At 37.9% G+C, this 14,304-nt stretch overlaps 2 protein-coding genes across 2 annotated transcripts; one reads left to right on the top strand and one right to left on the bottom strand.

The window, feature by feature from the left end:
* The first annotated feature begins 6,075 nt into the window (after nt 1-6,075).
* Nucleotides 6,076-10,515, top strand: col10a1a (collagen, type X, alpha 1a). The gene is made up of 3 exons (XM_039665874.2): nt 6,076-6,112; nt 6,392-6,533; nt 8,146-10,515. The coding sequence occupies exons 2-3, from the start codon at nt 6,407-6,409 to the stop codon at nt 9,984-9,986; spliced, it is 1,968 nt and encodes a 655-aa protein (XP_039521808.2). The 5' UTR covers nt 6,076-6,112; nt 6,392-6,406; the 3' UTR covers nt 9,987-10,515.
* Nucleotides 10,516-11,995: 1,480 nt separating this feature from the next.
* Nucleotides 11,996-14,293, bottom strand: marcksb (myristoylated alanine-rich protein kinase C substrate b). The gene is made up of 2 exons (XM_039671639.2): nt 13,928-14,293; nt 11,996-13,103 (listed from the first exon to the last, which is right to left on the bottom strand). The coding sequence occupies exons 1-2, from the start codon at nt 14,012-14,014 to the stop codon at nt 12,480-12,482; spliced, it is 711 nt and encodes a 236-aa protein (XP_039527573.2). The 5' UTR covers nt 14,015-14,293; the 3' UTR covers nt 11,996-12,479.
* Nucleotides 14,294-14,304: the final 11 nt, after the last annotated feature.

Here is a 14,304-nt window from a genome sequence, read left to right as displayed (position 1 = left end):
TTATTTAGGTCTTTTAGATGTTTGTCATGTTTTATTCTAAAACCGCTTAAATTGTTTCTTGCAGACAGAAAACCTGGAATTATAACTTTGGAAGACACTCTTGGATCAGTTATTATCTTTAAATACAGGACTAAACCAACAAAATTGATGTTCTGAAAAACCCATTAGGTAGCTTTATTTAACCAATTCCTTTAATGGATTCTGATTCCCTCAAGTGAGGGATATTTTTCCTCCCATTCTGTCATAAAAGAGTGAAAGGCGAGACATGTCTGAAAGGTAGAGGATCAGACATACCAACTCCAAAGAAAGAGTCTCTTTGTTGCTGATGCTTTTAGAAGACCCACCTATAGGTGGAGATGAAAAGCAAGTGAAGCCAATAATGCGTTTAACTCAAAGCTGAGCACTTGACACCGCCAACACACCTTTCTCTTTCACGTTTTTGTACCTGTGATCTTTATACTGCCACTTGGGACAAAAAACAATGATGTATATCAGCATTCATTCGTTTGACGTTTCATGCTTGATGAAGAACGTCCAACAGACCAGTTTCAGAGTGTCTATTTCCGAGACCCTATAATTTCACCGACAATCTACTTGAGTAGTTCCCATCCACCCTTCCATTCATAAAACTCAAAGTAGCTTTTAGTGGTACAGTTAGTTTATTGAAATCTTAAATTTGTGTCCCAGTCTAGATGGGGTATCTTTAGCTCTCACTCAAAGGCAGATCCCTGTTGCATGAACCAATAATTATTATATAGCATGTTTTCCTTCTGGGTGAGGAAGTTCTCTGGTCACTGGGAGTATCTTCAAATAACAGATCAGTAAAGCTAATGAAGGTTGGAGGTTCAAAGCTGTACTCCCACCATTGTAGCCCTCAGTAAAACACTTGACCCCAGGTTGCTCCGAGCAAATTGTCCTAAGCGTACTGTGTAGTTTGCAGTCTTTTAAATGACAAAATCTACTATAATTTAACAAAATATTTGCAATTTCTTTGTTGCTGGCTTTTTGATTTCCATCAGAATAGACAGCACCATTTGAATGGCAAAACATCTATATTATAATAAATGTCATCACATTATAGATGATTTGCTATCACTGTAAAATCTTGTATTTTCAAGATTTGTTATCACAACATATTTTCTTTTTTCAACTTTATAATAATTTATTTAGTTGAGATAACTTAATATTTTGAGTTTCTGATAATTAAATCAATCTCCTTCATTGTATTAACTCACTTTTTCCAGTTCAATCAACTTCAAATTTTAAGGCAACCAGGTTACTTACTTTTTTTAAGTTAAACCAATAATACTTTTTTTACAGTCTTAATCACTACATTTTTTCATTTTTCAAATCAACTTAAATAATTGATTTAGTTCAGATAACATCATTTTGAGTTTCTGGTGATTAAATCTTTCTCCTTCATTGTATTAACTCACTTTTTCCAGTTCAATGAACTTAAAATTTTAAGGCAACCAGGTCACTAATTACTTTTTTAAGTTAAACCAACAATATTTTCTTACAGTGTATATGTTGCTGTCATGATCCCACACTGAAAAAAATAATATGCTTTATCTAATCAATAAAATTGTGGCAACGTATTAAAAGCAATATTATTAATTAAATTGTACAAATTAGAATTAATTAGAATATGAAGTTGATTAACTATTACTCAATTCTAATTTGTTCAATTTAATAAATAATATTGCTTGTAATCTGTTGCCACAATTTTATTGATTAGATAAAGCATATTTATTTTTACAGTGCAGTGTTTTAAGTTGAAATGTTCTTTAACATTGTTTCTGTGTTCACTTCCTGGATTCAGTTACTGTTTCCCTTGTTTTGCCTGCCTTTTTTGTTACCATAGTAGCCACCATCGTTAATTTCTGTGACAACTTATCACCAACACCTGTCCCTAGTCAGTCACCTTAAGCTTGTCTGCCCCTGCGTGTTGTGTTTCACTTGCTCCCTTTTAGTTGTTGGATGCATGTTCTCTGGTTTATCGTGTGTCCTCCCGTTAAGCATTTTCATTGTTTACACCAGTTACCTTGTATTATATGACCTTGTGCATCATTTTAATAAACCTAAACCTGCACGTGGGTCTGCCTTCTAGCCTCCTCTTTTGCCCACCTGAATGTCTCATCCATAACAGTTGCTGGCATTTTTTTTTTCAAATTTTTTTCTAAATTTTACTTTTGCATTTTGAATGGGCAATAATACAGAAAAAAAAAATTGTTTTTTTTTTCTTTTTTCCTTATCCACCAGCAAGGATTTAAGCAGGGTTTTTTTATAAATTTTTTTAGGCTACATAAAAAAATAAAAAAATAAAAAAATAGTTTTTTAGACTTGTCTTCTTTGGAACAAAAAAGAATTGCAGCAATGTTTCTATGTTCCACAAAAGAAAGAACCCCATACTGGTTTGGAACAACATGTAAATTGCGACAGAATTGTAGGTGAACTGTCCCTTTAAGAGCATTGTTGTAGAATGCCTGCAATGACAATTAATTCACTTTTTAACAATAGTCATGTAGGTAAACACTTAATTCAGATGTACAGTATCTTGTTAATTTTATAAATGCCTACAATGCAGGCCATTATGGTTATTATAAAGTAAGATGGTAACCACAACAAGAGTGTCAGAGAGGGTAATGAGTTTAACAGAGGCATATACATGGCTAAAAGACAACGTATTTCTTTCATTTGCTATCTTTTCCTTTGTTACTGCAAAGTGAGTCACCATAACCTAAGTGCTGTGTCATTTTATGGTCCTATGTCACAGCTCATAAAAAGAAAACTAACTCACTTACATGACAGTATAGCCTTTTAATGACTTAGCAAACAGAAGCACGTTTTCATCAGATGGACACATCTTGTGATCTCAGGTTGTGAGTTGAGTGATGAAAAACCCTCTATGCTGCTCGTTTTGACAGTTTTCAAAAGAAGTAAAGACATGAATTAACAAAACCTGAAAATGTTACAAAAAGACAGACTCCACCCATACTTGCTCTGTCATTAAAATAAATTTCAGTAGCATTTTGAGTCACTCGCCTCCTTAGTGGGTTGTAAACAAACATAGTTTGCAAAAATGAATGTTTGCTTGAGACTTCACTGCAGGAGGTGCAATGACACATTTAGAAAGAACTGTTGTCAGAGGAAAGTGTCCATGGAGTTAGCACACGCTTAAAGGGATAGCTCACCCAAAAATGTAAAGTTCATCTATATTTATTCATCCTCATGCCATCCCCAACCCATGCAATGTTATTCTTTGTTATCTGTGGAACACAGAAGGAAAAATTCCTGGTGTTCTTCACTAATCTTGTCTTCCAGAGAGAATCTGAACTCAAGAATCATTTCAATAACGTTGAATTCTTTGACATTTGCATTTGTTCATTTAGCAGATGCTTTTATCCGTGACTGACTAATCTCAAAGAGCCAAAAAATATCCATATAGAATGGTTTACAATAATGTTTTTGGAATGATTCTTTTCAGTGAAACAGTTCACCCACCTTCAGTTCAACTTAATTAAATTCAGTTAAACAAATTCAATTCAGTTAGTTAATTACATTTTAGTTTGTTCATAACACAAAGCTATCAAGCTATTAAGCGTGACATACTGCCGTTCAAAAGACTTTTTTGAAAGAAGTTAATACTTTTATTCTGCAAGGATGCATTCATGCATTGGTGAAAGTAAAGACTTACATTGTTACAAATGTCAAATACAATTTCCAATAAATGGTGTTGCTTTTTAACTTTATAATCATCAAATAATCCTCAAAAAAATAAATATTGATAAGCACAAACTGTTTTCAACATTGATAATGTCAATACAACTTTTGAGCAGAAAATCAGCACATTAATGATTTCTGTAGGATCATGTGACACTAAAGACTGGAGTAATGATGCTGAAAATTCAGCTTTGACAACACAAAATTAAATTATATTTTAATATATATTAAAACCAAAAACTTGACCACAAAAATTTGACCATTTTTATTGTATTTTTTGATAAACGCAGCATGAGCATGAGCCACTTCTTTCAAAAAAATCTTTCTGACCCTAAACTTTGAATGGTGTTCACATATGTCCTCGTAAAAAAACATTTCACCTTTTCTGTGATACATAAAAATAACATACTGTTTAAAAGTCACATAAAAGTGACTAAATGATCACACAATCTTCATTTTAGGTGAACTATCCTTACAACACTGTTGATCACATCAGAATTAAAGGAAGAGGAAAAATACTGTCTGAGTGTCTGAGTGTAGGTTGTAATCAAACACGTGCTGCAGAAAGCTGATAATGTGATCTTTCTTTCAGATGTCATGCCATCTCTAAACATCATGTCTTCATATCAGCAATGCAGTATTTTACCAAGTCGAAGAAGTTGGTATTTCACGAGCAGAACATGTTAAAACAATGCTTGTCAACTGCAATTATTGTTCAAAACTATTTAGTAGCCTAGGCTATTTTAAGGTACCACTTTGGAAAATTATACTTGATTGAGACTAATTCAGATAATTGGAGATGTTGAAACAAACTTCATGTTCAGGGAACACTTAATGATACACTACTGTATGTGGCATGAATCTTCCATCATGTGTGCAAAAGGGATCTTCCATTAAACACGAATAAGCCCATGGAATCATATGGGCAGAACCGTGCAGTATATGTTATTATGTAAAGATTTAGGAGCTGTTGCCTGCCGCACATAGCTGATCATGATCATACCTCAAGACCACTCTTGTGTTGTAGAGGGTATGATTAATTGGGTGTGCACGTTTCCCATGCGCCCAAAAATAAAATCCAGCAGCAGCCTCGGAACATGAGGGAGAGATGTGTGAGAAAATCTAATTTAAGGAAATAAAACATTGATGAAAGGACCATAACGGCAATAAATGCCTAGTGATAAAGATGCTGACACATCCGAAAACGTTCAAAAAGAGTTCTGTACAAAATGCGCGCCCCCTTCTGGACGCTTTGTTAAATTGAATTCTCATCGTCACCCCCTCACAAGAGGGTAAAAAAGTCAAAGTCAGATGTATTTTCCAGAACGTCTTTTTATATATTCTTTATTAGCTGTTTCTGGTTGAAGCACTTACAAAAATACACATGTAAAGAACCATAAACTTGTTTGGCCTGAAATAGTCGATTTTATGAAAGCCTCACACACTCCCGAACAGACTCGCTGAACAAACAAAAGTCAAAGTGGCTCCTGTATGAGCATTTCTCAAGGAAAAGACTTAAATGTGTTCAGACACATTTGGATCCTTCATGTTTGTTGTTATGGACAGCGGGCGGGTTTCAGTTCCCACACCAACCTGCTGAATTTCTCTACCCCCATATGTTTTTGTATATGTTTATCTGGAAGAAAAAAAGTGAGGAATTGGTACCAGCCAGACAAGGCTAAACTTTTCAAACAAAGCAATTTTCAATAGCATTTATATTTATTTAATTATTACAGACACTTTTTATCTGTTTGATATTTGCAACTATAACCGTAAATTTTGAATTAGGATATATATAGGCTGATAATATAATATAATATAATATAATATAATATAATATAATATAATATAATATAATATAATGTATAATTAATACAATATAATATAATATAATGTATGTGTATTTCCTACAAATTACACAAAACACACTTGCAATGCTAAAAGAAAAACTCCACACTGTTAGAACGTCACTCACTTCTATGTCAATAATTGTTTACATCATGTTTCTAAAGATAACAGCATTACATATAGGGAAGTACACATCATACAGACCATTCATACCCTAAATTTGACATTTTCAACCCAAATTTAGGACTAAAATGCATCTTTTGCAGCTTTGAGGGGAGCTTAACAAGATCTAATCATGGGTCTAAACACTCAAAGCAAAAGCCATCCTAAAGTGACATGCCAACAGTGGGCAAATCTGCTTGGTAATTACAGCCTTGCGATGAGAGGGGAGGTACTAGTGTGGTAGGTGCTTTTTTAATGATGCAAAGGCCAGATATGGTATAAAAACCCTCATCATTGTGCAAGGCAGCAGCAGATCCTGTCTGGCTCTTACCACAAGGACTGTGTTCAACTTTTATTTATTTGGAACCCAAGTATGCCGGTAGGTGTCCATTTTATTTCTTCTCCTTTGTTTTTTTAGGCCTTGATACTGAGGGACATCTATCAGCAGGTGCAAATGGGAGGGTGTTCTTATACTCTACTTTGAGTTATGGGTTAAACAAAGTTATTAATAATGAAATGGAAGTTGAAATCAGTTTACTGTTGACAGCTGTTGCTTATTTTTAAATATAAAAAAAATGTCCTAATGAACTAATTGTTCCATTTGAATGTTCCAGTTTTCTTTACATCATCACATCTAACTCTTTCAATTCTGTTGCAGATTTGACCTCAGAGAATGGAACTACGAGTAGCAAGCATTCTTCTTCTCCTGGTGGCTTTGACGGCTGCCCATGGTGAGAGATATGTTGTCAAGAAGGTGATGAAGGCCCCCCAGTACCAGCCTTACTCAGTGAAAAGCCATGGTATGTGTTTAAAATTGAAAAATTATTTTCTTTGCTTTCTGCAGTGTACTGAAGATGTTTCCATAAGATGTTTGATCTAAAGACGTATTAGATGAACACATTCAGTTTAAGTGTAGGCAATACAAAACAAGTACACATTAAAAAGTTCCATGGGCAGTTGAGCACACTGATTGGATACTGATACACAGTGCTTCCACCAATAGTGCAACTCGTCTAAGCTTTTGAATATTCAAATTGCAGATTCATGTCATGCCTCTACAGATGCAACATACTATAAAGTCTGTTCTACTGTATCTGATTACATATCGGAAACCATTTCTTTTAGTTTTGGTGGTAAAAATGCTTTATACATCCAAAGGATCCTTTAGTACTTTCACCACACATCCTTCAACAAAGATGTACGAAATATTCAATATGTTAATTCAAATATGTTAATGTTTAACTGTATTGTTTGATAAAATTTTACAAATACTGCACAGATTTATACAATTTGTTTGATCAGAAGTGATCGTTTTAGAATTCAAAGGACATGCATGTTAAAATCAACAAACTTTTGAAGGTTATGAACAGCTTTTGACATGTTGAAAAGTGATTTGACTGGGTGTGTCAAGGCAAAATGTAGACACATCTGTTTCATTAAAGCTGTGCCTCCAAGAATGACCTTTGGTATGATGTAGTTTACAAACCAACAGATTTGACCACATGAAGGCAATTATAAAACTGAGTCCTAGTCATATATATATATATATATATATATATATATATATATATTACATATACATTCTTTTTGTGCATTTTATAATTCCACTGGAGATATTATAGTTATTTCTTCCATCACTGAGTATCTCTCTCTCTCTCTCTCTCTCTCTCTCTCTCTCTCTCTCTCTCTCTCTCTCTCTCTCTCTCTCTCTCTCTCTCTCTCTCTATATATATATATATATATATATATATATATATAGGCTATATATGTATACATATATGTATGTAACAAAGAACAGAGATTAGATCCTCAAGTGGAATTATAAAATGCACAAAAGAAAATATGTATTGTAATTCAATCCTGAAAAAAAATTAAATATCCTTGGAGGCCTTTGTCAAGTCAAGTTTATTTATTAACAATACAGAAACAGAAAACTGTAATTGCAGGACTGAAAAGTTTTTGAAGGCTTCAGAGAAAAGAATAAAATAGAATCACAGTTATAACATTTGTAAGTTAAAACCAAAACATTTGAGGCAAGCACATTTTCACAAAAATTACAAAAAGATAAGAAAGAAGTATTTCACTTGACACAAATGCATGTATATGTATTCATCATAATCAAGGTTTGAAGTTTAAAATGTATTATTTCTGATGCCTGAATATTGTGTTTTGATGAAAGGGACTTGAATAAAACAGGCTTATATCAACATTCTCGGAGATACTGACTTACTGCTGTTTTATAAGACATCTCTATTGGAAAGTCTAGCCTGTAGTATATGTATATGAACTGTTGTTCAATAAAACAATGACTGATTATCCGCCTATGACTGATTGTTGAATGAATACAGTTATTGCCACTGCCAGTACAAACTGATTATGAGTATTGCCACTAAACATCTTGTTTTATTTCAGTGGTATCAGTAGCAGGAGAACCAGGCATCCCCGGTGAGCCCGGTCAACCTGGACCTCCTGGGCCCCCTGGACCCGCAGGAGATGATGGTGAAGGACTGCCAGGGCCACAGGGACCTCCTGGACCACCTGGTCCTGCTGGTTACTCAGCACCTGGAAAACCTGGTTCTCCCGGTGGACCCGGCAAACCCGGAGCCACAGGTGCACCTGGACTTAAAGGAGACAGTGGTGCCCCTGGTCCTCAAGGCCCCAGAGGCATGCCTGGTTCTGTTGGTAGCCCTGGACCTGCAGGCATTTCTGCAACAGGCAAACCTGGACCATCAGGTCTTCCAGGAGCAATGGGACCACGTGGAGAGACGGGTCTTAAAGGACATCCAGGTATTCCTGGTCTGCCAGGACAAAAAGGAGAACGAGGCATTGGGGTTCAGGGGCCACCAGGTGAGAGAGGTCCAGCAGGAGCAGTGGGTCCTTCAGGGAAGCCTGGTGAGCCTGGTGTTGGAAGACCTGGCAAACCTGGAAATCCTGGCGAACCAGGTAAATCAGGCTCACCTGGCCGTGACGGAGAACCTGGACCCATGGGTGCAACAGGTCCAAAAGGTCAAACGGGTGCTCCTGGAATTGGAATGCCTGGCAAGCCAGGTGAAAATGGTGCCCCAGGTATTCCTGGATTTACTGGCCCCAAAGGTCCACAAGGCGCAGCTGGTGCCCCTGGTGCTCCTGGTGTTCCAGGTTATGGTAAACCAGGTGAGCCTGGTGTAAAAGGTGAGAGAGGAGTAGCTGGTAGCCCAGGTACAACAGGCCAGAAAGGTGAGCCAGGTGCTAAAGGGCACACTGGATATCCAGGTGCTACTGGTCCTGTGGGTCCAGCTGGTGCTCAAGGTTCAAGAGGTTTCCCGGGCGAGAGGGGGGCACAAGGTGATAAGGGTGATCAAGGTCCAATGGGACCTTCAGGGCTGAAGGGACACAAGGGAGAACAGGGAGCCCAAGGCATTGAAGGCAAGCAGGGATATCCAGGGGCAACAGGACAACCTGGTCCAAGAGGAGCAACAGGTGCTCCTGGTAACAAAGGAGATACTGGCCACACAGGTGCTCCTGGTACCCCCGGAGCACCAGGCGCTGTTGGACCAAAGGGTCTTCCAGGATATCCTGGAGCAGCAGGTGAAAAAGGACAGGAAGGAGCCCCTGGAGCAAGAGGCCCCGCTGGCCCAGCAGGTCCTGCAGGCCTACCTGGGCTTAAAGGCCACCCGGGTCTTCCCGGATCACCTGGCCCAGCTGGTTTGGCTGCCAAGGGAATTCCTGGACCTCAGGGTCCACCTGGACTTCCTGGATCTGATGGGTCTCCTGGACTTCCAGGTCCTGCTGGACCTCCAGGCCCTCCTGGACCTCCTGGAGAGGTCATGTTTGAGAAGTCCCACGGTGAGACTTCATACCCAGTTCTTGTGAAAAGTCCTGTGTCAGCATTCACTGTTGCAACTGTGACACCTTATCCTCCATCTGGTACCCCAATTAAGTTTGATCAGATTGTATATAATGCAGAGCAGCATTATGATCCTGAGACAGGTCTGTTCACCTGCCAGATTCCAGGAATTTATTACTTCTCTTATAGCGTGCATGTGAATGGAGCTAATGCTTTAGTGGCACTTTATAAAAACAGTGATCCAGTCATGTTTACCTATGATGAGTACAACAAGGGATTTGTAGACCAGATGTCTGGCAGTTCTGTCCTTCAGCTCAATGAGCAGGACACTGTTTATATCCAGATCCCCGATGATGAGGCCAATGGTGTTTTTGCTGCCGATAATGTCCATTGCTCTTTCTCTGGGTTCCTGATTGCCTCCACGTGATAAGGTGATCAAACCTCATCATTGCTAAAACATCACTATTTCTCAAACATAATATCCTGTTCTGCAAACCTCAATGCACAACAGACTGTGCAATTGTTATGAGAAATAAAAGCATCCCAACTTGAAAATTCCAAGCAGTGGTGCCAATAAGAAGGAAGTCAATTATGTAATATGTTATCAGGGATACCAAGACGGTTAAAACCTTAACACTTTCATTTTATGTGTGTGGAGAGAGCACGTGAAGAAGTGTTCTGATCATTTCTCTCCTTTTCCTCATTTTTTTTTCTTTTGTTTGTTTGTTGCTGATCTCAGTGGCTAGTTCAAATCTTTGTCTTATTGTTATTGTTGTTCTTATACCCTTACTGATTAAACCAAGTGAATGCTCTTCCTGACATCCTTATTTCTGACTTGAATATTGTGAGATGGTGAAAATGATGAAAAACATTTTGAAAAACATCTACAAACGTTATCCCAAATTATCATTTTTATCTGTAAACCATAATAACTGAAATAAAATATTTCCTAAAAAGTTTTTTTGTCTGTGTTTGTGTTTTAGTGTGCTGATAAGTCATGAGTCACTTTATTTTTCTTTCAAACAAGGGCAACTACAGTGTGGTATACAATGCAACAGAATTACAACATTATGAAATGCTATATTTCTATTTTGTTTTGGTGATTGAAAAAAATAATAAATAAAAGACCCATACTTGCCAAGAGTACTCTATTTAAAAACAGGATTGGGAAGTAAATGAGTATGCTTTGATAACTGTGTTAAGTTACCAGTAAACCAAATAGATGTGGGTTAGGTGGAGAGACGAGTCAAACAGAAGCCGCTGGGCGGAGGCAATCAGAAGCTAGGAGCCACAAGCCACAGGCAGGCACTGCATTGGAGGAGTTGAGGGATGTGGTTGAATTAAAAAAAAAAAGAAGACAAGAGCACCTGGAGGGTAAAGTCGTTACCATCTGTAAGTGCAGAGGTGGGAGCCACAAGTTTAACATTGGTGTACAAGATGCATATCCAGCATCTAATCTAGGAACGGGAATATTGGGTGAAAACACACCCATCTTGTGGTTGCTAGATTAGTGGTGGAGTTCAACTTGGAGTGCAGAAAATGCATGGTTTTAAATTATATTTAGCTTCTGTGGTGGGCTAAACACATCCGAGTAATGTCTGTTAAGATTTATTTTATACTTGGAAAGCATTTGGCTTTAGAAGAACAGCATTTACAAGTGCTGAGGGTAAATACAAAAAAACATAATGAAAAGTTCCTCATACCTCAATCTCTATGTGATATAAAAAAAGTGATGTAAAACCTACAAACCCTTATGTAATTACTTAATTAGGTTCTTTACCATGGTACTGTACGGCATTAGCAAACAAATGACCTCCACCAAAATAACATGAAAATAAAGTTCTAAAAATGTATTCTCTTGTAAAAATGTGCAAAATTGCTATATCACAAATCATTCAAGGCAGACATTCATATTATAATCAATGTTGCACAATTAATACTCAAACCACTCACTGTCTGTCTAAATCCTTTATTTTTGTTTTGAGTGCCCCTAAAATGAAGGGGTAAAAGAAGCATTGTGAACAATTTGCACGCAGTTACATTCCATTTAAAAATCAAGTAGAGATGGTGCTGAAGTATTTACAGGAAAGAAAAAAAAATATCTACTTGACGATTGCACCGGCAATTTTTCAAACATTTGTGGAACTCTGCTGGAATAAAAAAAACACTGACTGCATTACACATGACAGGCCAAATGTTTTGATTTTAAACATTTCAGAACATTATTCTCCATGAAACAGGGTTTTTTTCCAGAAAGAGAGAACAAAACAAAAAAAACTTCAATTGATACCACAGATATAAAGAAAAAACGAAAGCCATTTCAACATCATAAAATCCAGCAATGACAAAAGCCAATACCAATACATAATGCTGCAGTTTCACACAATGCAGCTGCTGAGGTTTTAAGCACCTGTTTTGATGATTGATGTAACGGCAGTAAAATGAGAAAAGAAAAAAAAAAGTGACCAATAACATCTGTAAATTGTATCTAATAGCTCCGTTTTCCACACGCTTGATTTACCCAAATAGAATGGCACCAGTACCTTCAACTAACATTTCAACTCAATGTCCTTACAACAACTAATGTAAGTTCTACAAAAGAAAAAACAAAGGAAAAAAAAAACATTTGAAACAAGCAATGCTCTATTAATCTCACTCATGCAAGCACACTCACACACCCACACAACTTACACAACTGCTACAAAAAATGATGAAAAACATGGGAAAAAATGTGCCTTTCACTTCCAATCATTCCATCCAACTTCCTTCCTTCAAAATGCCATATACAATGTAGTGGATGGAACAGGAATGGATGAAAGTATGGGAGAAAACAGAAGATTTGAAATGTCATTGGTTTTGTACAAATTTTCCATGTTTGTGCTCCTCGGACTTCATCTAAAATGGGCTTTTCACCTCCATCCTACTCTGTGGCAGCGACCGGGGCATCTGAGCTCTCTGTGGCTGCTGGTTCCTGAAGAGCAGCTTCTGCTGGCTTCTCCTCAGCGGGCTTCTCTTCGGCTACCTCGTTGGATGGTTTTTCCTCATTGCTTTCGGCTGGTTCCTCAGCTTTGGGTTCATCGGCTTTGGGTTCCTCAGCTGGAGCCTCCGTCTTGGCCTCTTCGCTGGAGGCCTCAGGCTTGGCCTCCTCAGACTCAGGTTCAGCATCCTTCTTCTGCTCTCCATTCTCCACAGCTGCCGCCGCCACCTCTCCACCTTCAGCATCTTTTTTGGCGCTCTTCTTAAAGGAGAAGCCGCTGAGTTTAAATGGTTTCTTAAAGGAGAAGCGCTTTTTGGTTTTGGCAGGCTCAGCGCTCGCAGGGGTAGAACCGTTTTCTTCTGTCTTGGCCGAGTCTTCACCATTCGCAACGGCAGAACTTTCCGCATCCCCCTCTGGAGCGGCCTTGTCTGCGCCTCCTTCCTCTGCCTTTCCCTCTTCTGCTTTTACCTCTCCATCAGCAGAGTGCTTTCCATTGGCTTGAACATCCTCCGTGGCTGCTTCTGCAGTTGGAGAGGCATTCCCATTGGTTTTGGCATGTCCATTCTCCTGAGGGAATAAGAAAATGCTTCATATTAGCTGTTTTTTGTACTGCGTAAAAAAATTAAAGTTTGCATTTATTTCGCAGGTTTGCAATCTACCAAAAAGCAAAGGATGTATGAAAACACTGTTTGGAGTCCATAGGTTCGCCACGTGGGTGAATCTCATGCACTTTGTCTGGCTGATGCTGTTGCCATCTAAGTGAAAGCGTTGCAAGATGGACGAGTAGATCCACCAGCGCTGATCAAACCGAGGAGATCATCGTGTTGAGTAACATAAGCAGCCTTGTAAGGCTACTTCTAATATTAAAACCATTTCTCATAGTAAATATAGGGATTTTGTCTCGTGGCTTATTTGTACATCCATTTTAACAAGAAAATGGAATAAAGGCGTGGTGATTTTACCGAAAACGGCTTTGCCACGACGGAAAAGCATGATAAAGATACGAAGACAATACCATTTAAATAATACACACGCACACACAAAAAATCGGAATGAAATCAACGAATTTCAACGTAATCGTAATTTTATGATTTAAAAAGAAAAAATAACTCGCTGTTTAAACGCATTTATTACGTTGGGGGGTCTATTACAACCAACGTGCAAATGAGAAAAAAGCAGTTTACACCAAATATAACCCATTTCTGCTGATCTTTTCAACATTTAAACAATAATATCATAGATATTTAATACAAAGTGTTGATTTTCAGTGAAAAGTGGAGAGTCCCTTTGTTGATCGGCTCATTGTTCATTTGAACCGACTTGATTTTTGGTAATGCACACCCCCTCAAAACACAACACGCCTGTACAAAGAAAATGATTAAAGTTATTACCTGTCCATTTGATTTATTCGCAGTCTCGACTGGTTTTTCGGCAGCAGTCTCCTCTTTTGCTCCGTTTTTTGAGATTTGCGCTCCCATGCTTTCACACGCAACAAAGAATCGCAGATCAAATGAATGAACAAAGAGCGCGAGCTTCTCCCTCAGACGCGTCGCGTGCTCGCTCTCAAGAGCGTCTGTTTTCAAATAAAACCGCGGAAAAGAGATAACGAGAGGTAAAGCTGTGATCAACTGATCAGAGAAAAATAATAAATATAGCACTCTCTCAAATAAAATATATTATTTTGGGATACGAGGTGGGGATAATGAAATTGTTCTCTTTTGATAATGAGATGCGAGATACAACGCCCAAATACCCCTGACGTCACAGA

Source organism: Pimephales promelas, chromosome 15 (assembly GCF_988280905.1).
Source record: "Pimephales promelas chromosome 15, fPimPro1.hap1.1, whole genome shotgun sequence".
In the NCBI taxonomy this organism is placed as follows: Eukaryota; Metazoa; Chordata; class Actinopteri; order Cypriniformes; family Leuciscidae; genus Pimephales; species Pimephales promelas.
The sequence above is the reverse complement of the archived record's forward strand: the minus strand, read 5'-3'. Positions and strand labels throughout refer to the sequence as shown.

Excerpts from the sequence above, each read along its gene's own strand:
- col10a1a (XM_039665874.2), top strand. The coding sequence starts at position 6,407 with ATGGAACTACGAGTAGCAAGCATTCTTCTTCTCCTGGTGGCTTTGACG. Across the intron at positions 6,534-8,145 it reads TTACTCAGTGAAAAGCCATG|TGGTATCAGTAGCAGGAGAA; the intron begins GTATGTGTTTAA and ends GTTTTATTTCAG.
- marcksb (XM_039671639.2), bottom strand. The coding sequence starts at position 14,014 with ATGGGAGCGCAAATCTCAAAAAACGGAGCAAAAGAGGAGACTGCTGCC. Across the intron at positions 13,104-13,927 it reads CGAATAAATCAAATGGACAG|GAGAATGGACATGCCAAAAC; the intron begins GTAATAACTTTA and ends TTATTCCCTCAG.